Genomic DNA, 26,465 nt, shown 5'->3' with positions numbered 1-26,465 from the left:
GTTGTGTTAATGTACTGATGTGTGTGTGTGTGTGTGTGTTGTGTTAATGTACTGATGTGTGTACTGTAATCTGAATCTGTTACAGAATTCTAACTTCAGCTATGAAACATAAACACCGCTACATGCTGCTTTCCGTACGCCAGTGCTTCAGCTTCTGCTGTTAATGGCATAATACTGCCTCATCTGTCTGTCTCTCTGACTTTGTGTCTCTCTCTCTCTCTCTCTCTCTCTCTCTCTCTCTCTGTCTCGCTCTCTGTCTCGCTCTCTGTCTGTCTCTCTGTCTGTTTGTTTCTGTCTCTCTCTCTCTGTCTGTCCTCCCCCTCTCTGTCTGTCTCTCTGTCTGTCTCTTTCTCTCTCTGTGTCTCTATTAAATGTCTCTCTCTCTCTCTCTTTCTGTCTCTATTGCTCTCTCATTTCCTCTTGTCTCTTGCTAAATGTGTCTCTCTCTCTCTCTCTCTCTCTCTCTCTCTCTCTCTCTCTCTCTCTCTCTCTGTGTGTCTCTCTCTCTCTCACACAGCATTACCAGCGGATTCTCGTGTGTGGAAGAGAAAGCCTCGTCTCCCGAAGTGTAAGTAAACGTGCACCGACGCTCCGCCTGCTGTCTTTAACCTCGCTAGCTCTCGCATTAACCTTAAAGCTTCACGTGAACTTAAACTCAACACAAGCACAGACACAAGAGGAACACGTATTATCTGACAAACGTACAAGCACCGGATCTCGTCTGATCTAAACCTCCATCAGGATTAATGTTCGTTTATGCGTTTCATTTATTCATCAGTTTCTCCCTGTCCCTGCAACACAAATTTAAATAAGATCTAAATAACTCCATTCATCAGGACAACAACAACAACAACAAAACTGAAGACCGGGACTGTTTGTACTCTTGATAAAAGTTGTCAGAACCGGTCCGTGATTCAGCAGGAACTGAACACACGCTGAGGTTAAACACACTGCAGTTCAGGGTTTAACCTTAAACTTGTAGAGATTTAGCTGATAAGCAGCGGGAGTCTCTCCACGCCGGGTTTATTTACTCTCACGGCTGCTCGTGTGATTTATTTCTAGCTGCTCTTATCTCCGTTTGGGTCGCTGCCCTCGTTTCTGAGCATCTGCTCTGGTCCTGAGAAACCACAGGACACCGAACACATACAGAGCTGAAGTAAAGCGACGTGCTTTAGATCCGAAAACAAAACGTATACGCATTCATCGTTTATTTTATACATTTGTTTTTTCGGTTAAAAAGAAGATATTTTAGATTTTCAATTGTTTCATAAATAAATCAATGAAATTAGATAAAATAAACAAGCAGACAAATTTTTTCAATCCCAGTGAAGGAGGCGTGGCCTCGATCATTTCCAAAATAGGCATGGCCTCTTGCCTGTTAGTTCCAGTGAAGGAGGCGTGGCCTCTGTGCTTGTCATTTTCAATATATCAACCCCCAAAAGTAGGTGTGGTCTCTGTGCCTGGCAATCCCAGTGAAGGAGGTGTCTCTGTAATTCAAAGGAGGTGTGGCCTCTGCTTGTCAGTCCCAATAAAGGAGGTGTGGCCTATGTGGCAGTTCCAATAAAGAAGGTGTGGCCTCTGTCAGTTCCAAAAAAGGAGGTGTGGCCTCTGTCAGTCCCAATAAAGGAGGTGTGGCCTCTGTGGAAGTCCCAATAAAGGAGGTATGGCCTCTTTGTCAGTCCCACAAAAGGAGGTGTGGCCTCTGGGCCTGTCAGTCTTAGTATTGCATCTTATTATTTAAAGCGAAATCTCTAGATCATATTGTTTGTCTTTTTAACATTTGAATCTGCAGTATGTGTGTTTGCGTGACCCTTGGTGTTTACATGATTTGTTGGTTTAACCCGGCGTGTTTTCATTCTGAATTTCAGGGAAGTGTTTTCTGTACTGTAACGGACTGATGGACCACATCTACGTCTGCCAGAACACCACGGCCTGCAGCGCCTGGTACAAAACACCCACTCACTTCAACGGGACACTGGTAAGCCCCAAACACACACACACACACACACACACACACACACACCTTTCTAATCATGTGTTCCTTTATTCAATGGCAAAAATTCATTTATTAATTATTATTTTTCTTTTTTTTTAAGGATGCGTTTGTGAAAATCACTCGCTCGGAGGGTCTGCGCTCTCTGTGGAGCGGCCTTCCTCCTACGCTGTGAGTCACGATGGAAGAAAACACCTGAGAATGTTTCCGTAGGGAATAACAGCACATCCTGACGTGTTTTTATTCCTCTCATATCACAGTTTATCACCGAACATCACGTCATGCTTTTTATCCATTTACAGTAACCTTTCCTGTTGTGGATTGTCTGAGAAAGGAGTTAGTTCCCGTTCTCACTCGTGTTCTAGCGGCTATAAACAGCAGAGCGTTCCCTCACCGCCGTCTCTTTATTCCCTCTGTTGTTAATAAGATAAAAAACGCAGCTTGTCATATTGACGTAAAGAAGCGTAAACTCCTCCCGTGTCCCGAAGATTTCGGGAAACTGAACCTTACAGCATTTACCACTGACTGTTACAAAGCGCTGACACTGGAGACTCCTTCCATAGATGTTAAATAAATGTCTACTTACAGAGCTTGTGTTATAGACAATTAATTGTGGGTGTGTGTGTGTGTAGTGTGATGGCGGTTCCTACCACAGTCATCTACTTCACTTGTTATGATCAGCTCAAGGACGTCATGTGTTACGGCCTCGGTTACCACAGCAACTACGTATCCATCATCGCCGGGGGTCTGGCGAGACGTGAGTCCATTTATTTATTTATTTGTTTGTTTGTTTGTTTATTTATTTATATACGTGCATACATTGGTGGTGGAGCTACATGCTTATCTGACGTGTGTGTGTGTGGGGTGCAGTGGGCGCGGTCACAGTGATCACCCCGTTGGAGTTGGTGCGCACGAAGATGCAGTCACGGCGTGTGTCGTACAGCGAGCTGCGAGTGTGTATCAGATCGGCCGTGGCTCAGAGTGGCGTGCTCTCGCTGTGGAGGGGGTGGGGACCCACCGTGCTCCGAGACGTCCCTTTCTCTGGTCAGTCCACACACACACACACACACACACACACACAAAACCTCACCTTCCTGCACTTAAAAGAGAGTACTGACTGTGTGTGTGTGTGTGTGTTTTTCAGCCATGTACTGGTTTAATTATGAGTTGATGAAAGCAGCGCTGTGTGAGAGATACAGAACACCGCAGGCTTCTTTTAACATCAGCTTCGCAGCAGGAGCCGTTTCCGGAGCTGTGAGTATAAAAATAAATAACAACAGCATGAACAAATCTAGTGTCTGGGATCGGTCCAATTCCGTGCTCGTAAAAACGCTCCGATAACAACCAGGCGATATTGTGTGACACGATTCTAGCTCGTGACGTCCTGCTAGTGAACAGACGACGTGAAACGCAGGTGATCGGGTCGAGCTGGAGAGAAGAGAAGGCGCGTACAGCGCAGCGTCAGCGAGCGTGCTCGGTAAAAACGAGCGCGAGGTGCCGTGACGCGTGTACTAAGGATCTGCGATATGGACTTAAAACTGTATCAGGATATTTTCTGGTATTTATTGCGAATACGATATCAGTGACGATATAAATCTAGTACCGTTCACCACTGTTTCGGCCACAAGTGACCGCTGCGTGCCGTCTCGAGAGCCTCAGAAACACAAACATCGGTCTAAAAGTAAAACTGGTTTTCCGTAAGCGAACCAGTTCCAGATCGTAGAGGTACAGTAGCTCCTCGTTTAGCGATGAACTCCTCTTCAGCGTCACATCCGCCCTCCGCCGTACTCGTTCTCGCTCTGCACGTGAGCTGGGAACGGGTCGCACGCAGAAACATGTCATCGACTAGGCTTTATCATTATTATTATTATTATTATTATTATTATCGCGGGAAGACTCGTTCTTATCGTAGGGAGAATTTCTACCGCTATATCGCCCATCCCTACTAGACATACACTCGGAGGTATTCGCGAGCATCTAGTAAGTGTTGAGCGTGTAGATATACCGTCTCATTCACGTGAGTGAGCACTTCAGTTGAGACACGCGGTCAGCGTCTACACCGGTTCATACTGGTTCTGAACTTATTGTACGACGCCGCTCGATATGTGCCTTGTTATCTACTTACTCGTCTCTGTAAAAAAAAAAAAAAACTAAATAAAAAAGGGACATTACAATCTTCATTCAGAGGACATTGTTCAGCTTGGCGTTTCTGGTTGTAGGTCTGAGCTGGGGGAAATAAAGAAGGTTTTAATTTCAATGTCTGAACAGCTTATAGGAACACTTGTAAATAACCTCGAGTATAGACGTTATATCTCAATGAGATTTTATCCTGGTCAAATAAATAAATAAATAAATAAAGGTTCCTACTACACTTTGCTCTCGAGTCGAGGTGCAGGTCGCCGATTAATGATCTACGCGCTCTCTGTTAAAGATATTATTTAAAAGCCATAACGCCTTAATCATCAACCTGCACTGATTTTAGTAATTACTAGGTTAATCATTTCAGTACCAAAAAAAAAAAAAAAACCCAAAAACAAATGCGCTTGTACTCGTATGTGGTCTGAAATCGTCATAAAAACGACAAATCGTATCTCCTCTTCGTTCTCGGCGGGGGGGGGGGGGGGGGTTAGAATTAATTATGTAATATAAAATATACAATTGTATATAAAATATTTTGCTGAATGTTTTCGAACCTGTGCGGTTTATCTTATCTGCTTTCCTTCTCTAATCAGATCGGAGCGGTGGTGTCGAACACGCAGGGCTTCAGTGTGTTAATGAGTTACTCTACACCACGCAGAGAGCGATCCAAACCGCGGTCTGTGTCCTCTTATCGGGTTTCTGATGTTTCAACACCGATACATGCGTGCATGTTTTTCATCCAGAAATGAAAAACGTCTTAATATATGCATTCACCAAATGTGTCCTTAACGGACCTGGACCGGGACGCGTCCATTTTTAAATCGATCTTCTTATACGACGATTCTGTTCAGTCCTCGATTCTGATTGGTCTGAAGAGTTGGGTTAAATTTCTAGGTAGGATTATATTAATGCGCACGTTTCTATAGTAACGGCTCGTTCGCAGGGACTCGTACGTCAGGTTTTGGTGACATTTTCTGTAAGGAGACATTTTATCATGGAAGGAGTCTTCAGTGTCGGCGCTGTGGATCGTTTTCCAACGTCTTCGGGACAGATTAGTTTCCGTGTGAAAATCGTAACGGTTTGTTCGTGGCGTTATCAGGGACACGCGTTGTTTTACTACGACTGCGCGATATAAAGTGTAACGTACCTGTTACCTGCAGATCGCTGCGATCACGACGCTGCCGTTCGATGTGGTGAAAACGCGCAGGCAGATCGAGCTGGGAGAAACCGAGCTTCTCGGAGGTACGTGGAGGAAAAATACGCATCGGTCCAAGCTGAAGTTAGACCAGAATAAAGGTCTTGTTTATTTCGTGACGTTTTAATAAGAAGGTGTTTATCTATTTATTGATTTATTTATTTTTACAGCTCCTCCGAAGAAGCCTTCTTCCACATGGCTCGTAATGAAGAGTATCTGGACTGAAAGCGGCTACCGAGGCCTGTTCGCAGGTACATTCTAGAAATGTGGGTTATATATAACGTGTAGACCGTCGGGACGAGTAATGCAAGTCTGTCTCTCCTAAATGCTCCTCGAATTACGTACTGAAAATTGTTTAGGTTACATGCTGTAAGTCCACAGTTCGTCTCAGAACAGAGGGTGTCGAGGAATTTCCTGTAAATTGAATACGTTATCATTTCTATAGTGACGGCTCATTCACAGGGACTCCACAGGAAACGCGTGTAATCGCCGACGTGGTGATGTTTTCCGTCATTTAACACGTACGGAAGGAGTCTCCAGTGTCGGCGCTTTGTAACAGTCGGAGGTAAAGCCGTAAGGTTGAGTTTTCCGACACCTTCGTGACCGAGGAGTTTTTACGCTTCTTTGCGGTTTCTCGGTAAGACGCCGATCTGTAACTCTAAATGGATGAGCAGTACGATCATTGTTCTGGATAATCGCTGCGGCGTAAGAGGAATAAAACACTCGTGAACGCAGTGTTTTAGGAAAATCGTGATTATTTTCATGGTTTATTCCTCAGCCGAGTTCTTTTTTTTTTTTTTTCTTTTCCTTTTAGGTTTCCTGCCGCGGGTGATCAAAGTGGCTCCGGCGTGCGCCATCATGATCAGCACGTACGAGTTCGGGAAGGCTTTCTTCCGCAAGCACAACGAGGAGGAGCGGCGGCGTGGCGGAGACGTGCGGAGGAGCATCACCGCAGAGCTGCATGATCGTTTCCACCCAAACTGACCGGCCTTTAGCTCGGCCTTGGCATGCGTCCTTGTTCTTATCTCCGCAGGTTCTGGGCAGCAGGGCTGAGGCTCTCGGGTTCAGTTCGATAACGCTGTGCAGGCGTTAATTATTTATTTAGTTATTTATTTATTTCCCTGAGATGTGATGTACTGCATTGCAGTAAGACTGCAGCACACTGGAACTGCACAAAAGCATGCTGGGAAAACTGCTATCCTTGCATTTATCTGCATGCATGGGTGCTTTGAGGGGAATATTATTCAGCGGATGAATTAATCTGGGCTGTGAAATGGTTCCTGGTTCCATGTGGTCTTCATATATATGTATATGTTGTATGGCCAGTCTGAAATAGCAGATGAGTAGAGAGCTTCCATACGCTGCCCCCAAGTGTTCATACACTGCAACTACAACAGACGAATCAGAAGTGCATCGGGTTTATGGAGAAATATGATTGAATATTGAAGCTCTCATCGATTCAAACCCCCAGTGAATTAGAAGCGCTCATCTGTTCGGTCACACCTAAAGCACAGCTGGATCATTTCCGCTGTCCCGTGAACTGAAATAACATCTAAGTTAAGAACGTTACACAACAGCATCTGCTTGAGGGGGGGGGGAAAAGATATTTGCAGTAGTTTGCCCATTTATTGCGTTCCATACACTTATAAACCATTTTGTCTGATTGCAATGCCTTCTGGGTAACGTCCGTCCCTGAAGTACGTCTACGTACACGGATGTCGACGAGATCCTTTATCCTGTGTTCTTGTCCATGTCTGAATTTAAAGGCACTTATTTCCCACGAGCCAGAAGCGTGTCAGTTCAGAAAACCTTTTTGGACAAGAAAATCAGGATGGTTCTATTTAAAAATAATAATAATAATAATAATATAGACACAAGATAGACAGGTTCTTTAGAAATCTTTTTCTCAGTGCTGGGTGGGAGTTAAATCGATTCAGTAAATCAATCCGGGTCTGTCTGAAACGGTCCAGCTTCACTGGAGCTGATGTTGAGATCAAAAGACCCTTAAATGAGCAGGAAATTGAGTAAAAACAGTGGATTTTCTGATTTTTATGCATTCCAGCAGCAGTGCTAATTTTCCTACTGAAACGATGAAGCCTTTTACAAAAGTAAATAACATTTTCCTCACTAGGGGAATAAAAACAAAACGACCAATGCACACTTGATTAAAGCTAGAATCCTGGTCTGTTTTTGCTAACATTAAAACTTGGCTGATTTTATTATTATTTTTAGAATCTGCAGTTGGACTATGAACCGTTTGCTAACATTAGCGACTACAGTGACGTTATATTGTGATCAAATGTTTTATCCCCTTTGGGGCCGCTTTTTTTGTATTGTGTGTCTGTTATTAGGCAATTCTAGTACTAGCTAGCCGGAACTAGCATAAGTTACCTGATAACACTAAAGAAGAAAGACTTTATCCCGTAATGTGCGTTTAGAAAGCGAATAAAGCAAGTCTGACCCTCAGTTTAAGCGTTCTCATGTCGTTTGTAAAGACAATATGGCGGTTTATTAAAATGTCTTTTAAGTTAATTTGTACATAATCAAGAAATTATCCCTTTATCAGTGTGACGTTTGTTTCCACCATGACATTCAATCCTTCATGATGCTCTTTTCTCAGAGCAACACACATGAACGTGTTTTTAATTTTGGACATTTTGGATCTTCAGCATAAAGTGCTCATGTTATTGCCTAATTAAGGCTGACTTATGCACAAAAAAAAAAAGCGATCATGTCCTGAAATGTCCACGATGTCCAGGAATACTGTGCGTTGAATATCGTGTGATATATTGTATAACCGAGGATCAGTAGATTTTAATTGCTGCGACTGTGAAAAACGATCGCAACTTGAATTCCACTTGTAAAGCTAAAGCACTAAAGCTAATTTCCCCCCTCTCTCTCTCTTTTTTTATTTTTTTCATTTGTTATATTTATTTTTTTTTTTTTAATTTGTTAATTTTTTTGCACTGAGGAGACATTATTTGTAAATCGTCTCTCCATGGCGTCTCATAAATCGGCTCTGGGGAGTTGTTCATTGTCTCAGGGAGACTTGTTGCTGTGCTGCTGACGCAGTGTTTATCTATAAACCTACACAAAGGAATGTGAAACATTAAAACAAAAACAAACAACCCATAAAACACTAGTAGCGCGCCATCTTGAATCCGAATCACGTTCCAGTTTCCTAGTCCAGCAGGATTATTCTGCTATTTTACGCAGTTGTTTACGTACAAACGGCATTAACAAGCTCGAAATTGGGCTTGTAAATTAGTGTGTAAATGTTTTCATTTAAAACAAACTAATAATTTCTGGGAGATTTGCAAATGTTTTACTGATATTTTTTAAAAATAAATAAATAAATAAATCAACAAATGTCCATACTCCTGTGTTTGTCGATAAATGCCAATCAGCAATAAAGTATGAAGTGCATCACGACAAAGCTGATTTACATTTAGGCAAAAGCTCACAGAGAGCTGAAAATGACAAAATGGTGACTAAACTGTGTGTGTGTGTGTGCTAAATCTCCCAGTAATGCAGCTCAGCCACTGCAGTGCATCAGCTACCATAGATGCACACTAACTCCTCCTCCTTTTATACAGTGCCATTACTTTTGTCCTAACTGAGCAGCTTAAATTATGGATTAGTTTTTCAAATCCGTATGAAACGACTGGGTTTTATGAAATGGTCACATATTTTTAATTACACACTAATTTAATGAACGTGTAATCCGTATAGAAAATCACAGCAGCACATCGACTTCGATTTTTGTTGACTGACACCGCGTTGTTGCGTAAATGCTCCTGTGAACAGTTTATAATAAATTAGTTTGTATACAACGTGCTAAATGAGGCCCGGTGTCTTTTGAGTTGGAGGGAGGCTGTGATTTAGGTATGATGCTAAACTGAAGGCTGTAAACCTAGCTCTTGTACAAAAGTTTGCTAAAGAAGCGAACTTGGGTAAGATATCATATCATTGTGTTTGCACTGTTAAATGAGAAAACCGTTGCCAGGCAACTGGAAACTGAGCATACGCTAGCTCATGACTCAGGTCGATGATTGATTAAAGTAGCTAGCATATAGCCAGTAAATCATTTTACGATGTTGTATGTGCACAGTGATGGTATGACACATCCATCAGAAATATCAACATTTTCTTTCAGATATTTTACAAAATTATTACGAAAAGATTAGCTCTGGTTGCTAAGTGGGTTTAGAAGTATTATGAATGATGAACTAATGATTAAAGTAGCTAGCATATAGCCCCTAAATCATACACAACATTGTAAGCACACAGTGACAATGAAAATATGACAAAACCATCAGGAATATCAACATTTTCCTCAGATATGTTAGTAAATCGCTAAGAAAAGATTAGCATTGCTTGCTAAGTGGGTTTAAAAATATCAGCAACGATGGACCAATGATTAAAGTAGCTAGCATATAGTGACTGAGTCGTTTTTGCTACATTGTGAGCACACAGTGATGATGAGAACATGACAAAACCATCAGGAATATCAACATTTTCCTCAGATATGTTAGTAAATTGCTAAGAAAATACTTGCATTGGTTGATAAGTGGGCTGAGAAACATCAGCAATAATCATTCAACCAGATAGTCAACGTTTCCGCTCAGTCTTGTGGTAATAGTGATTTCACCAGTTAGAATATTCTTGAATAAACCTTAAAGTTTGGTTAGCGGTTGATGCTAAGTGTAAATACAGTGCAATTTTAGTCATACGAAGCCTTTTCTTAGGAATTTACCGGAAAATCTGAGGGAAATGTTGACTATACAGATATTTGTCTCATTTTTGCTGTCAATGTGCCTTTACATTGTCCTTAGCCTCAGTGAAATTCCACAGGGCTGTGGTGTATGCAACATTTCTGCTGGCGTAAGCAAGTAATTAGTCATGGCAGAACATGAGTGTGTGATTAGCTCGAGATGTGTTTATCGGCCGAGTTTGTGTTTACAGGACAGCTACTGTATGTGGCTGATTTGACTTTTTTTTCTGCATTAATTATTTCCTTTCCAAGTCTTATCTCCGTTATGTTTCCTGTTTTGATCTGTTACAAATTTTAAATATAAAACTGGATTAATAGACGAAAAAAAATTATCCACCGTTATCTTTTCTTTTCTTTTCTTTTCTTTTCAGAGAGATGAATAAATAACAAGTTCAGCGCTCATCATACGTCCTAAAGGATTTCCTGAAATGATAAAAAATAATTTCAAAGGTGATACAAACGTGATGCATATTGTTTATCATAGAAATGCCTTCGAGACTCATAATATGATCTACATGCACAGTATGAGCTTGTGATCAGGCTCCGTCCATGCACTTCATCTCTATTGCAGAGGTGTAATGTTTCAGTACTTTAACTATTATGATATCTCTCTCTCTCTCTCTCTCTCTCTCTCTCTCTCTGATATGCTCGTTTTCTGTAAGGAGTCGTTTATTTAACGTTTATGGAAGGAGACTCCAGTTACAGTCAGCAGCACAGCTCTTAAGTTTTCCAGAACAAAGTAGTGTACGCTTTGCTGGCATCACGCCAGACTTCTGCCTCGCTTTTGCTTTTTTTCCCCCCTTCCGTCACATCTGGAAAAAAATAAATAAATTAGCGTCTCGTCTACCGACACACTCCTAAGGTTGTTGTTGTTTTTAGTTGGAAGGGTGGGAGGTAAAATAATTTTTTTATGTCTTCGTGCTAGACGCTGTGTGTGATCAGGAATTTTCCGGACAGGTCGAGACGGCCTGGAGGGTGTTTGGGGCACACGGTAAACAGTATCCGTTAAGAGCTTTGTAGCTGTGGAAAAAAAAAAAAAACAAACCCAGAAGGATTGTGCTCAGGGCAACAGGACTCGGAGCAACAGCGAGTGCGATCGCCTTATTTAGCACGAGCGCCTGAGATGTTTACAGTGCGGATGCTGTGCCTTCGGAGGCTTTTGTGAACTCCAGAGGTCTCAAAATAAAATGAATTGAGCTTATAATCAGGAAGAAACACAGGAAGACTTCCTGCCCAGCTTGAGGTCTCCCGGTCTCACGCTCTCGGGTCACGTTCAGGTTCACTTACACTTATCTCCTTTCTCCAGCTGCAGCCACTGCACCAGTTCCATTCTCGTCCGTTACAGTCCATTGTGAATGCTTTGGTATGTTTATTTTAGCGTCCTGCTGGTTCACTGTGCAACATCCAATCAACAGAATACCTGCTTTCAAACCATCAGCATCCATCCTACTACTACTACTACTACTACTACTACTACTACTAATACTACTACTACTATTAATACTACATACATTATTTTCTATATAGCACTTAAAACACGGAATTAACAAAGTGCATTACATAAAGATGCTTTTTTATTTATTTAATAAATTAAAGGTGCAATATGTAATTTTGGTAAAGTGTTTCTCAAATTATCTCCACCCCAAGGTTTGCTCAAATTTATCACAGGAAACTGAAATCCATCTGAATATTCTCTTCACACACAACTGTGATGTTCATTTTCCTTAACAGAGAACAGGAGACAGAGAACTAACATTAAATGTAACTATGAACTGATTTAAAAAAAAGATGCCAGTGATCCTGACCCTTTCTGTTCTCCGGACCTGCCTGATCCAGCCTGATGCCCTACTTCTGGACCTTTGGAGCTCTCGTTAACTGGAGGCTATGTTCTGCCACTGAGGATGACCCCAAGCGGTGCAACCTGGAGATTGCTGAGGATGGTACCACTTGAAATACCATGGAAATGGTTTTGGACCTCAATTCCACATGGACGTTCTCGCTGTGGTTGCTGGGACTACGGTTGCTGCGATGGCCTCGGGACTGCAATTACCACATGCAGTTCTGCACTCAGGTCTCCTTTAGTGAACAGTGGACTAGTTCAACAAACAGACTTCATATAAAAACCATAATGAACTTTCTTTTACTCTCACACTATCCGTTGTTACCCAGATGAGGACGGGTTCCCTTCTGAGTCTGGTTCCTCTCAAGGTTTTTTCCTCATATCATCTTAGGGAGTTTTTCCTCACCACCGTCGCTACCGGCTCTCTTTAATTGGGGGGAAAAAAAGGGTGAGGTTTGAATTGTTGGCTTATTGCTGTGGTTTAAGAAGAATAAAAACACTTCAGGGTGTGCTGTTATAGGAAAATAATCAACTTTGGGTGGTAACAGTAACTACGCTTCAGCACATCACCCTTTTTGTTGATTATTTTATAATCTATAACATAATGACCCAGAGTGTTTTATTCCTTAGTGAAAAATGATGGAATTATGCTTGAGCAATATCTCCAGCAGTTTCTCATGAGTAATAGACCAAAAAGTGCTTGGCGCTACATTCCAACTTCTGGATCCAACCGTGCATATCGATACACACACATTAATATCCAAAGACACCCACAGACCTCCTCCTCACACTCCCAGGCCTGTCCAGACTTCTCTCAAAAACACATGCACTTTCCCATACATACCGCACATACTGCTTGCTGTAATCATACTTTCACATCTGTTTAACAGCTTTTAGCATCGAATGTTCAGGACATTGAGGAAAAAGGAGTAAAGTAGCTAGCATGAGCTTACATGAGGGACTGAATATCTGCGGCGATAATGAGGAATGTTAATTTGCACAGAAGAAACATCTCCCCCGGCATGTCGTGCATGGTCTGTTTATCTGGGATAGGGGGTTGTTCCTCTGGGAATGTTGAGATAGTGGCGAAAACGAGCGCACATGACCTCCACATGCCCCTGGTATTTTGAAAGCTGGACCTGGAACTGAAACCCAGAAACTCCGAGACGTCCGCTCTTTGGATTCCTCTGTGTTTCTATGGCAACAGTCTGAAAAAGTTGCGTACCATTTATTATTCTTGGTGGCCTGGGGGTAAAACATGTTTGTATCGGTTACTATCAGAATGTGCAGCTGTAGAACATACACGAAAACAGTTTGAACATAGGAAATTATAGCAGATTAGATCGTCTTTTGGTTCATGACGTATACCATGAAACTGGCTGGATCAAACTGGGTTTTTAATAAAAAATATTTTTAAAAAATGAGTAATTTCATTTAACAAAGAAAATCATATAATCGAGGTAAAGCTGTAACTTTCTGTTTTCTTCATGACATCTTCAGGACAGAGGAGTTTACGCTTTTCAGTTTCTCAGTAACACAGAGAGAGAGAGAGAGAAAACTGGAGAGGCTGGTGAGGGAACAGCTGTTTATTGCTGCTTTAATGTAAGTGATATCAGGAGGTAACTTGTTTTAATGGACGTTCAGCAGCATTAAATGTAACTGTAAATGGATATAAAGTACATGTTGTTGTTTTTTATTAAGTCAAACATTGTAACGGTTGGCCAATTGCTGTAGTATAAGAGGAATAAAACACTTTTTGGGTGTGCTGTTATAGGAAAATATTCCACTTCAGGGTGGCAGCAGTAACTGTTTTTTTTATTCTTCGCTTATCTACGATTTTCAGTCGGACATGTACTTATTTACTATTTGTTAAGTATTCCATTCTCAAATGTACTATTTTATTATTTTCAACTTAAGAAGTGTGCATGTAGAATTATTATTATTATTATTATTATTATTATTATTGCAATATAATCTATTAAATTGAGTAATTATTGCACTATGATATGCAAATGATGTGCTAAATACAGGTACTCACAATAGTGTAAATAAAATGCTTCTCAAAATATTTGATATAAAGTTTGATACCTGCTCCAAAAGATTTTGAAAAGCTACCATTTTTAAAACAATCCTGTATAACCGCCGAAGATTATGTTCTATTTAAATTTGTTTAAAGTGGAACATTTTACGATTCGTCGTTCAATCTTTCAGAGATGGACACTGTGGTAAAAAAAAAAAAAAAAAAAAAAAATCATTTTGTTTATCCAAGATGGCCGCCCTCATAATTCAGCGTTCAGATATAATGGGAAGCTTAGTTGATGTTTTTAGCTGACTGTGTCCTAAATCACATCAGCATGTTCGGCTGAAGATGGCTTGAGGCAGAAATTTACAGAAAAGTAAATATTTTGACGACCTAGACCTCCATTACTTGGTAGCTCCATCTGAGTTATCGCTCCGAGTGTGAAACTAAAGACACCAAACATCATCCAGACTTGAGCATATCGAGAACGCAGAAGATGGAATGATTTTGTAAAACGTGCCAAAAAGCCATTAGCCGTAAAGATCGCATGTGTTTGAACTGCTCATCCTCCCTCACTGATGCACCGCATGACCGTTGGTTTCCCCACAGGGTCTGTCATGGCTCTCATTTCTGTCTGCTTTTTCTCACCGTTTTCTCTTTCTTCGCTGCGACAGGTGGCTTTGAGGCAACTCCAGAACCCTCACAAACACCGGGGGTGCTGCCATACATAGCCCTGCAACTAACCCCGGCTCCAAATACAGCCGTCCTGTCTGATCGGTAGGAATCCAGCCTGTCGTTTTATTTTACTGCTCGCAAATCATTCCCCACGCTGCTTTTGCTCTGAGTGACACTTCCCGGGTCAGGACAAAGACAAAGTGATGGCGGTCTTCTCATTCGTATTATTCCTGTAATTGCTGAGACATGGACTAACGTACAGTGCATACCACTTGTGCTCATGGAGTTGTTTGAAAAAAAAATTTTGAAAAAATAAATAAATAAAAATCACAATCAGAACTGGAAGTAAATATTAAAATCAGTCACATCCTGATTCAGGTAATAAGGTACACGATGTAAAACACAAGAAACACAAAAGACAAGGAAACAGGAAACACAGATAGACTTCGAGGGTCAGGACAATGACATGGACTGAATACAGAGACAAAAATCGGAAGCAACAAATGCATAAATATATAAATAAATCCAGGGCCACTGCTGGCCAAATGGGTGCCCTAAGCAGACCCCCCCCCCCCCCCCCCCCACTTCCCTTACAGCTACAAAGATAGACCCAAGTGAACAACAGCCTTTGAAATGACTTAAATTACATATCATCACTGTTGGGCAGAAACCTCGTATCTCCATATTTCATCATTTTCATTGTTTTTTTCATAAATCAGTGGTATTGGTCACCCTTTACGTCTGTCAGTGGGTTTTACAAATATTTAACCAATGTAAAAGCATTAAAAGAAAATTGTGTTAAACCTCCTAACTCCATCGGAAACTATTTTAAAAGTACAGGGTTTTGGACGTACAAGGCTTCAGTATCGATATATTATAACGATGAAGAAACAATAACTGGGACAAATAAAACATCACAAGCAAGTCATGGTTTTGTATTGTTTTATTGAACAACACTGTTAAAAAATACATTATGTAATATATATAATATAAACAATCAACTTGTGTTGATGTTACACGTTACAGCTCAAATCCTTGTTTAATATTGGCCAAAAATTTCATTCGAATGTCTGATAAGTTTACTGTGAACTCTCTCCTCTCGCTGTGAACACCCCCGTCTCTCTGGGGTGTCCACAGGGGTGTCACAGGGATGTCCACAGGGGTGTCACATGGGTGTCCACAGGGGTGTCCACAGGGGTGTCACAGTGGTGTCACAGGGGTGTCCACAGGGGTGTCACAGGGGTGTCACATGGGTGTCCACAGGGGTGTCACAGTGGTGTCACAGGGGTGTCCACAGGGGTGTCCACAGGGGTGTCACAGGGGTGTCCACATAGGTGTCCACAGGGGTGTCACATGGGTGTCCACAGGAGTGTCACAGGGGTGTCACATGGGTGTCCACAGGGGTGTCACAGTGGTGTCACAGGGGTGTCTCAGGGGTGTCTACAGGGGTGTCACATGAGTGTCTACAGGGGTGTCCACAGGGGTGTCACATGAGTGTCTACAGGGGTGTCCACAGGGGTGTCACAGGGGTGTCCACAGGGGTGGCACCACTACTCTAAAAGTGGTGGATTTAGAGTAAGGCTTGCTGGGAAAATGTTTAGTGAAACAGACAGTGACAAACAGCCTATCGCGGAACATGTCTTAGATTTTTTTTTTCTGACTTTGTGAACGAATTTTTTTGCTGTTATTATCTTCCCGAGCAGTAAAATGCAAAATGGTGGCTGTGAAGCCGAAACAAACGATGCTGACATTCATTAAAAGGTGTGTTGTTCCCTGTTATTGTATTATAATCAGACCCTGGCTCCATAGCTATATATATATGTATATATATATGTATATATATATATATATATATATATATATATATATATATATATATATATATATATATATATATATATATATATATGTAGTTAGTCTGTATGTTTGTTTGTGTTTTTTAATATGTTTTATTTTTTTATACAGAGAAATGACAGATGTACCTCTTCTCTCAGAGGGAAGAAAATTGTCCCCCGACTTTTAGAGTAGTGGTGCCACTCCTGTTCTTTGGAAATTTTGAGCTACTGTTCATTTACGGTAAATGATTTCCTCTTGTCACTCTCAAGGCAATGAAGACTTTGTAAACTTTTTTTTTTTTTTTAAATACATGTCCAAAAAATTAATTGCGTAAAAATTTAAAAAATCATTTAACTGTTTCACTTTTCTTGAAACACATTAAAAAAAAACCTTGTTATTATTATTTTTTTTTTCCTGAACTTAATCCTTCTGCAGTTTGTTGATGGGGCTGTAAGTGTATATTTAAACAGTTTCTATGATACACAAGGAGGACAGAGGCAGTCTAAACAGTGCTTCTTCATCTTTAGTGGCTTTGTGTGTGTGTGTTTTGAGTAACTTGGACACGCTAGTGAGAAAAATAACCATTAATCCTTCCTCCTTCTTCTGGCCAACATTACGACCAAATAAACACACACCACTGCACTGGAATTCAATTTAACTTTATTTTATATATATATATATATATATATATATATATATATATATATATATATATATATATATATAAATTTATTTTTTTTTTTTACAAGTTTTACTTCTTATACAGTTGAGCATCATAAATGACACGTTTATATAGATACATATAGATTATAAACCGTACGTGAAGTTACGTAAAACTCTTTAAAGCCTCCTGAACAGGGAAGCAACACTGTAGCACAAGTAAGACTGAAAAACATGATTGATTTTCAGTTTTAAGCATTTTCCAGCTTCTAAAGTGGACTTTCACGTATCTCTGGGAGTCGAAATGGCAGCAAGTTTGATAATTAGCAATTTCCTCACAGAACTGCATTCAAACTTGACTGTAACTGCTGCCGGATACACAAATCTAATCTAATGATTTTAGATTCAAAAAAAGTCGTAAATTTCCACTGTAAGAAAATTAGTGCAAGCGTTACGAGCCACAGAATCAGTGGTTTTGTGAAGCTGTGAGTTGTTGTTTATTAAAATTCCTCGTTATTGATGTCTTTGAAAAGACACACAAGAGATACAGTATAAGCTCATAAGCTTCAATTTCTTACTACGGATGTTTTCCATCAAAATGAGGTAGGCTTAAGATGAGTGTGAATTGAGCTTCGGTCGATTTTGGCTATATTGTCGGACCCAACTGAGACGGTACAATCTCACCCCCCCCCCCTTCCTCACTCATCCGCCCCAACCCCCACCCCCCCACCCCCCAAGAGACATACAGTAGTGTTAATTAATCTGAAAAAGTTATAGCATAAAACAGGAGCACGCAGTAGGTTAACCTATTTAGATTAGTAGACTATGTGATATTTATACCACAACACCACAGTGCTGTGTAATTCTGGATTCTGATTGGTCGGACAGTGCAGCTGCAAATCGCAGGTTTATATTAACGCACTAGTTCTAATACGTCATCGTTTCCATAGGAACAAACCGTTCTCAGCTGCACGCTCCACATAAATGGATTAAGAGAAAGTGTCATTGTTGGTACGGTGAAGTTTTCTGTGTGGAGATGTTTGTTTAACGTTTACGGAAGGAGTCTCCAGTGTCAGTGCCTCGTATCATTCAGCGTAAATCGGTAACATTAAGTTTTCCAACATCTTCAAGGGGTTTACAATTTGCGGTTTCTCAGTAACACGACAAACTGCGTTTTTGTTTTTTCTTTTTTCTTTTTTAAAAATATGATTAACATCAAGATATAATAATAATAATAATAATATTTATTAATATATTCATTATATATATATATATATATATATATATATATATATATATATAATAAACTGAATAAAAGTATGATTATGACGTGTTGTTAAAATTTTATTTTAATTGTTTAAAAAACAAGTTGCTGTGGTTTAAGAGGAATTTTGGGACATGCTGTAATAAAATAACAACAATAATAAAAAATTTGATTGACATCACGAAAAAAAAACTGTAGAAGTTGTGAGCAACTGCAATTTCGTCGAATCTCATTCGATGGTAATCAAAAAATGAGTGAAAATAATTTTTTTCTATAGACATTCATATCGCTATCACAAAAATAAAGAAGATAACAAATGTACCACATATACAGTAATTCTGTACAATCATAACACAACGCTAAGAGTGAAAATGCTCTATATTATACTATATTGGTGAGGAGAGGAATGAATTAGGAACAGAAAACATCTATATTAATTCATGTCTAATTGTCAAATTTCATGACGCCCTCGAATCCGCGGTACGTGTACGGCTCCAGTGTCGGGCTACACATGTGTTTGTCTAAACACGCCATCTTGTTGTACTCGCAGTCTGTTTCTGATCCTGGGTTGAAGTAGACGCCGTCGACCGAGTCGATGGACGGATCTTCGTCGAAGTAATTATGCGGGCGGATGAGGACGGCGCCTCCGTTTCCCACCGTCACCGTATTGGGGATGTCCTCGGCGTGAGGGATGTGCAGGAAACCCGCCGTTACCCAGGCAACCAGATCCTGAACAAGTACAGACAACATAATTGGATAATAATAAACATATTCCTGTCATTTATAATCATGATTTTGGATTTTCTTTTGACGAAAGCGTCAAAGCTCCTCAGTTTACCTGTTAGAAAGCACTGACATTGGAGACTCCTTCCATAAATTATTATTATTTTTTTAAAATCACCATATCAACGATAGAAAGATTTTCTTTGTTAATAACATGTTCAAAAGACCGCACGGCTATAAACCTGTGATTCAAATTACCAGCTGGGACTACTATGCCAATCAACACCTTCTGACCAATCAGAATTCAGAATTTGACGGCGTAGTGATATAAAAAAAAAAGTTTAAATCAATATTATAACACCTTTCTGATACTCACCTCGTTCTCAATGTGCTCATTATCCTTGATGTAATTGCTGAAGTCGACGACAGGGTCCCATATGTTATTCTGACTGTACAGACTGCTGCAGGTCTGCTCTGAGTCTTTATGCTTCGTTATGGCAACTTTGTATCTGAGAGAATGGAAAGAAGGAAAGGAAGATCGGGATGTGATAATTACTGAACTATGTTTGGTGCATTACATACAGTATATTAAATTATTTATATTCAAGAATACATATTTATTCACAGCTGGGTGTGTCTTCAATTGGGACAGATGGGTGTGTCTTTGAGCCAGACAGGTGGGCATGTATTTTTGCATGGGATGGGTGGGCGTGTCTTTGAGTGGGAGGTATGGGTGTGTCTTTGAGAATTACAGATGGGCATGTCTTTCAGTGAGATGTATGGGTGTGTCTTCAAGTGGTACAGATGGGTGTGTCTTTTTGCATGGCACAGGTTGGCATGTCTATTTGCATGGGACTGGTGGGTGTGTCTTCGAATGTGGCAGATTGGTGAGTCTTTGAATGGGACAAATTGGCGTGTCTTAGAGTGGGAAGGATTCGAGAGGAATGGATGAGTGCGTCTTTAAGAGGGACAGGGGCGTGTCTGCGAGTGGGGAAGATGGGTGTGTCTTTGAGTAGGAGAGATGGGCGTGTCTTCGAGTATGACAAATGTCTTAGAGTGGGACGGATGGCCGTTTTATTCGAGAGGAATGGATAGGAGTGTTTTCTCGTGGAACAGCTGGGTGCGTCTTTGAGAGGGACAGGGGCGTGTCTGCGTGTGGGAAAGATGGGTGTGTCTTTGAGTAGGACAGATGGGTGGGTCTTAGAGTGGTACAAAGGGGTGTGTTTTTGAATGGGACGAATAGGCGTGTATATGAATGGGATGGATGGGCGAGTCTTCAAGTGGGACGGATGGGCGTTTTATTTGAGAGGAATGGATGGGAGTGTCTTCAAATGGGACAGGTGGTTATGTCTTTGAGTGGGACAGATGGGCGTGTCTTTGAGTGGGAAAGCTGGGCGTGTCTTTGAGTTCAAAAACATTTCTGACTAGGCATACATTCAAACATTCGCTACATTTATGCTGTCAATATAAGAGCCAGAAATAAGCATAGGAATTTAGACACGGTGCTAATTTGGAGGCTATAAACTTCCATTATTTGTTAGCTTCGTTAGCTTTGTGCAAAACTAAGTACCTAAGAAACGTTTTTTCAGCATACTTTTCAGAGCTTCTGTAAACACTAAGACATGTCGTTGCCAAGTTTTATAAAAACAAAAACACCAGGAAATAAAATGAATTTCCTCTCACCGTGCCCAGGACATGCTCCTCTCCTCCGGCTCACTCTCTGGTAGGTGATCTCCAGCCAAACTCATCACCTGCAGCTTGTACGAGCGCTGGTGGCCCCACCGGTTCGTCTGATTGCTGGCCACATGGAGGTAACGGGGAATTTTAGAGTTGTGTCGAAGTGCCGCCTCCTGCTCGGTCTTGAGCTGATTCTCCACCAGTTTTGGGATTTTGGCCTTACGTTCGGTCATCCAGGGCAAGGACACCTCCTCATACTCCATGTCTTTGGTCTGGAACACGTTCCTCACACCTTCAGATTCAGAAAGCAAAGCATTAGGCATTTAATAGAATGCTACAGGAAGCACAGAATAAGCACTAATAATAAGCCAGAAGACCCAAAGAGATTAGCCATTCAGAAAAGGATGTTGAACTTGGGCCTAAATCTAATTATTATTATTAATTATAGTTAATAAAATGTAAATGTAAAAGCAAACAAACAAACAAACAAAAAAAAACAATTTTTTTTTTTACTGCTAAGCAATGCTGCAAATACATGAACTGTGATGAACAACATGGTTTAATGACTCGCTAGGCTCACTAGGTCAGCTTTTACTTGCTAGTTATCTTTCACATGCTAGGTTAGCGTTCACTCACTAGGTTAGCGTTTGCTTGCTAGTTATCTTTCACATGCTAGGTTAGCGTTCACTCCCTAGGTTAGCGTTTGCTTGCTAGGTATCTTTCACATGCTAGGTTAGCTTTCCCTCACTAGGTTAGCGTTTGCTTGCTAGTTATCTTTCACATGCTAGGTTTCATTTTTACTCAGTTAGTTTTCACGAACTAGGTTAGTTTTTGTCTGCTAGTTTCTTTTCATGCACTAGTTTAGCTTCCATTCACTGGGCTAGCTTTTGCTTGCTAGTTACTGTATCTTTCACACTTTAGTTTAGATTTCATTCACTAAGCTAGCTTTTGCTGGCTAGTTAGCCTTCACACAGTCAGTTGCTTTCTGTATTTTTTTTCTGTTTAAAGAGACCATTCAAGTGATCTGTCTGGAAGGAACAGGCACATATTACACATTCTAGTCCCCTACATCTTTAATCTTTCTTTTAAAAAGTGACATGTGCTTATCTTTGCCTATACTAACATGTCTTGGTTGATTGAGTATGTCTGGCACGATGAGAAAACTGTTTACATTTTATTTTTGGCTGAATTCCTCGTTCCTGCATCTTTTTTTTTTCTGAAGGTCGTGAACTTGTCCATGCGTCCAACACGTCCAAGTCACTGGAGGAATACACAGTGGGGTCCAAAAGTCTGAGAGCGCTAGTGATAAAATGTTTCTATTTTGAATTCCTTTTGAATTTAATACAACAATTTTCATTACAGTTGATATGATTGACAACAACGTGAGTGAAAAGTACAATCTTGGAAATATTTCCATGAATTTCAGAGTTTCGTAGTATTTTGTTCGTCCCGTTTTGATCCGTTTTAGATCAAATCTATCGGTCATCTGATCATATGCTTCGATAGAAGAGATTAGACATGAGGAAAAATCGGACCTTTCGTACAAAGCAGTTAACACGGTCAGTATCGCACACCGGCTTACATTTAAATCGTGCGGAATATGAAATATTTTGAAGATAATGAACATTTACTTTCTTTGTTTGAAACATTTCATTCTAAAACCTTCTGTTTATTTCCAATGTTAAATGAAATAAATAAATAAATCAATAAATCAATCCCAGATTCATTTTCATTTCAATGTAGTCTCAGACTTCTAAACCCCGTCCCCCCCCCACCATTTGAATGTCTTCCAGATGTTCCTGATGTTTCACAGCTGAAAAATGATCTCCATTAGGCTGTATAATAAACTCTAAAGAAGACCATGCAACTTCAGTTGAGTTCAAATGAAAACACGATGGTAAATTTAGCAATTATTTTCCGATTTTATTTCTTTATTTATTAGGAATAAAATTAGCTTCAAATATAAAACAGTGAATATTTTTTTTTAAATGAAATGAAATGAAATGAAATGAAAATCATGCCCAAGCAGAAATACCAATCAGTGTATGATATGTGTTTATTTAATAAAAAAACAAAACAAAACAAAAAAAAAAAAAAAAAAAAACTTCTTATGGTTTGGCTCAATTTTAGTTTTGTACTGGAGTAAATGAGTCCCATTGAGATGCTCAGAATTTACTCATAGTAACATTTAAAACTACATTAATCTCCAACATGAATCATTTAATTTAATAACTTTAATTAGGTTAGGTAAACAATTTGATAGGGTTTAAAAAGGAAATTGACGTGCATGTTATAATGACGCATAAACTGATGTATATATCAGGAAACAAGCTTTTCAGGGATACAACCATGATGCGATTGAAGAAGATTTATGCTCTGCCCACTTCAAAGTTTAATATTTAGACATTTTGATTACTACAGTTCAAGAGAAGACGTCTTATAGATGCAATTTATCCAAACAAACGAAAAACTATGTAAACAAGATCATTAGTTCAGTCGTCCTAGAGTGTCTCCCTTTAAAATATATATACATATAACTGCTTGCTAATGGGTGCTAATCACAGCAGTGGTCACTTACCTAAAATATCCAGATCCACCTTGAAGTTAACGAAGTGCGTATGGATGTTTCCCAACACGTTTTCAGCGACCTGGTGGCCGTACTTGAGACTGCCGGGCATTTTATAAGAGGATGATATATAACCCGTAGCGTGAACTCTGGCCTCCACTGTGCCGCTCTGGTAGAAGATGAAGTCCCAGATGTAGTCGTAGTTGCCAATGGCTGTGATGGAGCGGATATACAGGGCGCTGTTGGTCAAGCCGCCGTAGCTGTTCTGGAAGAAATCTGAAAAGTGACGCCGTAGTGGGCGTCCCACATCGTGCTCAAAGACGCAGATGGCGTTGCTGTAAAGCTGCGTGGCGTTGATGTCGATGTAGCGATAAACATCTATGTAAGTGGCTGAGTACGGACAATCGACGCCGCGCACCAGTTCGTGAGCGAAGCGCCCGATTCCAATGCTTGTGTCCAGAAATTTGGTGAGCATCATCCCTGGAGTTATGGAGCCGTACACGGACATGGCCTCCTGGACGCTGAGTTCGTAGATGATTCTGTCTCCTCTGAAGCGAACGTCGAACACTCGCATGCCGGTCAGTGAGCTCAGACCGAATGCAAACCTCCAGTCCTTGTAAATGACCTGGTTGCTCTTCACGCTGAAGCGTTTGCCTTGGAGGTAATACTGATGTGGTCCCAGACCCGTAGGTACGCTTCTCGGTTTCAGCGAGGCGAAGTTAGAGACCTCTTTATAGACAATCTTTTGCATACCACCAGCTGCATAGGTTTGTTTAAAACTCTCAATGGTGTCGAAGTATTGGCCGTTGTACAAGAGCTTTTCGACCATCCAGTCCGAGGAGTTTTTACTTTCATGACAGACTAAAATTTCAAAGCCAACCGGATGGATATACATGCCACTGAAATCTCGAAAAAATGATATCCATGTCTTTCGATCGCCTGCTTTTACTCCTCTGGGCATCCCTTCGAAAATGCTCAGGTTCGGGCTTTTCGGGTCATAACCGAAGCTCTCCTTCAGTTCTGTCTTCAGCTGCATAAAGACATTGCCATAGACCAAATCAATAAGCTGCACATACTCTCCAATGGTCACAGGTCGGGCCGTGAAAGGCAAGCTCTCCACCTTGTACTTCTCCATCGTGACATCCCGATGCTTAAGGGGACCTGGCAGAGGTCCCACGACATACTCTTTGAGGTAGTTAAACTCTCCATAAAACACTACAACGCTGGCTTGGCGTTCGGGTTTGAGTCCCTGATTGTCCAGGTATCTCAGCGCTTCTGCTTTTTTCGGAAGCACGAGGTCTATCAAGAAGATGTAGTTCTCCGACACTTTCGCGGTGGCGGAGCGAGAAATACTCAAGTCCTTCTGGTCCCACATGTAATCGCGGACCATCTGGTACTCCTTGGGAGTGAGGTCGGCGAATATCAAGCTGTGGTCTGTGTGGTCGGCCGCCACCGTTCCTTGCGAATGCGTGTGGCATTTTGGAAGCCTGTTCGAATTCAGGCATATCAAAACGATATTCAGTATCACTGAGACAAGGCAGATGAGAATCAGCAGGCACTTGAGAAGGGAGTTGGTCACTTGAGAAACCATGCCTCTGAGGAAACGAAGGGCCGGAGCTCGGTGTGGCTTTGTTGGAGGAGCTGAGATGTGAGCAAGACTGCACCGTGGGGTCTGGTTAAATGCACGAGAGTATAACCACACCCATACCATTCCCATTCTCAGTTCTCAGGCTTTAAATACGCCTCCTGTTTTATCAGCATTACGCTACTTCCTTCCACTGAACACGATCCACTCTAATCATCTTACCGGTTGAGAACCGTGTTCTTCTATTTTTTGAGAAAGGTGAAGGAAATCAATCCAAGAAAACAAACCTCCAGCATTGTTTTTAAGTCGTGCACCAGCAGAGCACTCCCCGCCCCCTCTTTAAAAGAAAGAAGAGTAATAAGAAAAAGAATACATGAAATTGTTCAAAATGTGGAGTGTGTGTGGACTGAATGCTAACTAATGCTGCACTTCATGAAGTCCAATTCCAACAAAACAATCAGTAATTTGGAGCTTTGACAGGATTTATGGATTTGACATTGGGTTGCAAATATGAGTTAGGGTTAGGGTTAAATTCTGAATTAAAAATATGATCTCAATGCAAAAGATCTCATCGAAGAGAAAAATGGGCTTACCTTTGGCCCAAGTAATACAGTGGTGAAAGAGGATTCTGGAAATCTGTGACCGTTTATGTGTTTAAGTTATAAATCCAACATCTGTGATGGACACAAGCATGCGAGCTTTCTACAACTCACCCTGGAATTAAAACATTTTCTACATATTGAGGAGTAGACACGAATTCCAGATGTGGAGTTCTCTTCAGGGGGAACCTGATCATTAACATCTTGATAAATAAATAAATAAATAAATAAATAATAATAAAAAATCTGTTATAGACGTCTTGAGTACTTCACTATGTTTGCCTTCCAGGAGAGAACGTTTTGCTGATGATTCGCTAAGAGCTTCACCTCGGCGACTGCACTCGCTGACAAAATCCAGATGTTCCTCCAGTTTATTGTACACGTCTGCTCCAGTGATGGCCTTTAACAAAGATCTGGCAGCTTTCAAAGACTTTTTGAGTAGAAATAAAAATATGGAACTGCTGTGTTTACGATTTTACGATCAGAAGGTTTCTGATTCAATGATCCGTTTCTAGTGAAAAATATTTTAATAGGATTTAAGTATGTCTGGAGTGGGAGATTACAGATCTGGCATATACTTCAGTAATGAATGATGGGAAAATGTTCTGCACAAACGAATCCTTATGCGCAGGTTCGTTTCGAACGTTCTCTTTCTTTACGTTTCATTTTTAACCACAGCACTGCTGAGTTCTGGATTCCGATTGATCAGAAGGTGCTGATTCATTTTCTATAGCGGCAGTGCAGCAAATACTCTCCTGTTGTTTTCCTACGACAAGGTTTTATCCGGGTGCATGGTGGCTTACCGTGCCTCACACCTCCAGGGTCGGGGGTTCGATTCGCACCGTGGCCCTGTGTGTGTGGAGTTTGCATGTTCTCCCCGTGCTGTGGGGGTTTCCTCCGGGTACTCTGGTTTCCTCCC

At 40.8% G+C, this 26,465-nt stretch overlaps 2 protein-coding genes across 2 annotated transcripts in view; one reads left to right on the top strand and one right to left on the bottom strand.

Moving 5' to 3' along the window:
• The window catches only part of slc25a39 (solute carrier family 25 member 39), a 13,817-nt gene extending 6,023 nt beyond the window's left edge, over positions 1–7,794 (top strand). Inside the window, exons 4-12 of the mRNA XM_053618238.1 lie at positions 518–568; positions 1,869–1,978; positions 2,097–2,164; positions 2,626–2,750; positions 2,864–3,037; positions 3,138–3,247; positions 5,293–5,374; positions 5,498–5,578; positions 6,142–7,794. Of these exons, the coding sequence (XP_053474213.1) occupies positions 518–568; positions 1,869–1,978; positions 2,097–2,164; positions 2,626–2,750; positions 2,864–3,037; positions 3,138–3,247; positions 5,293–5,374; positions 5,498–5,578; positions 6,142–6,311 (971 nt within the window). The 3' untranslated portion in view covers positions 6,312–7,794. The remainder of the gene's footprint in view (positions 1–517; positions 569–1,868; positions 1,979–2,096; positions 2,165–2,625; positions 2,751–2,863; positions 3,038–3,137; positions 3,248–5,292; positions 5,375–5,497; positions 5,579–6,141) is intronic.
• A 10,669-nt stretch (positions 7,795–18,463) lies between these two features.
• aoc2 (amine oxidase copper containing 2) lies at positions 18,464–25,792 on the bottom strand. Its single transcript, XM_053618226.1, has 4 exons — positions 23,375–25,792; positions 20,803–21,088; positions 19,496–19,628; positions 18,464–19,125 (listed from the first exon to the last, which is right to left on the bottom strand). Exons 1-4 carry the CDS (start codon positions 25,077–25,079, stop codon positions 18,841–18,843), a joined length of 2,409 nt encoding a protein of 802 aa, XP_053474201.1. The 5' UTR covers positions 25,080–25,792; the 3' UTR covers positions 18,464–18,840.
• Positions 25,793–26,465: the final 673 nt, after the last annotated feature.

This window comes from Ictalurus furcatus, chromosome 2 (genome assembly GCF_023375685.1).
Source record: "Ictalurus furcatus strain D&B chromosome 2, Billie_1.0, whole genome shotgun sequence".
Lineage (NCBI taxonomy): Eukaryota > Metazoa > Chordata > Actinopteri > Siluriformes > Ictaluridae > Ictalurus > Ictalurus furcatus.
The sequence above is the reverse complement of the archived record's forward strand: the minus strand, read 5'-3'. Positions and strand labels throughout refer to the sequence as shown.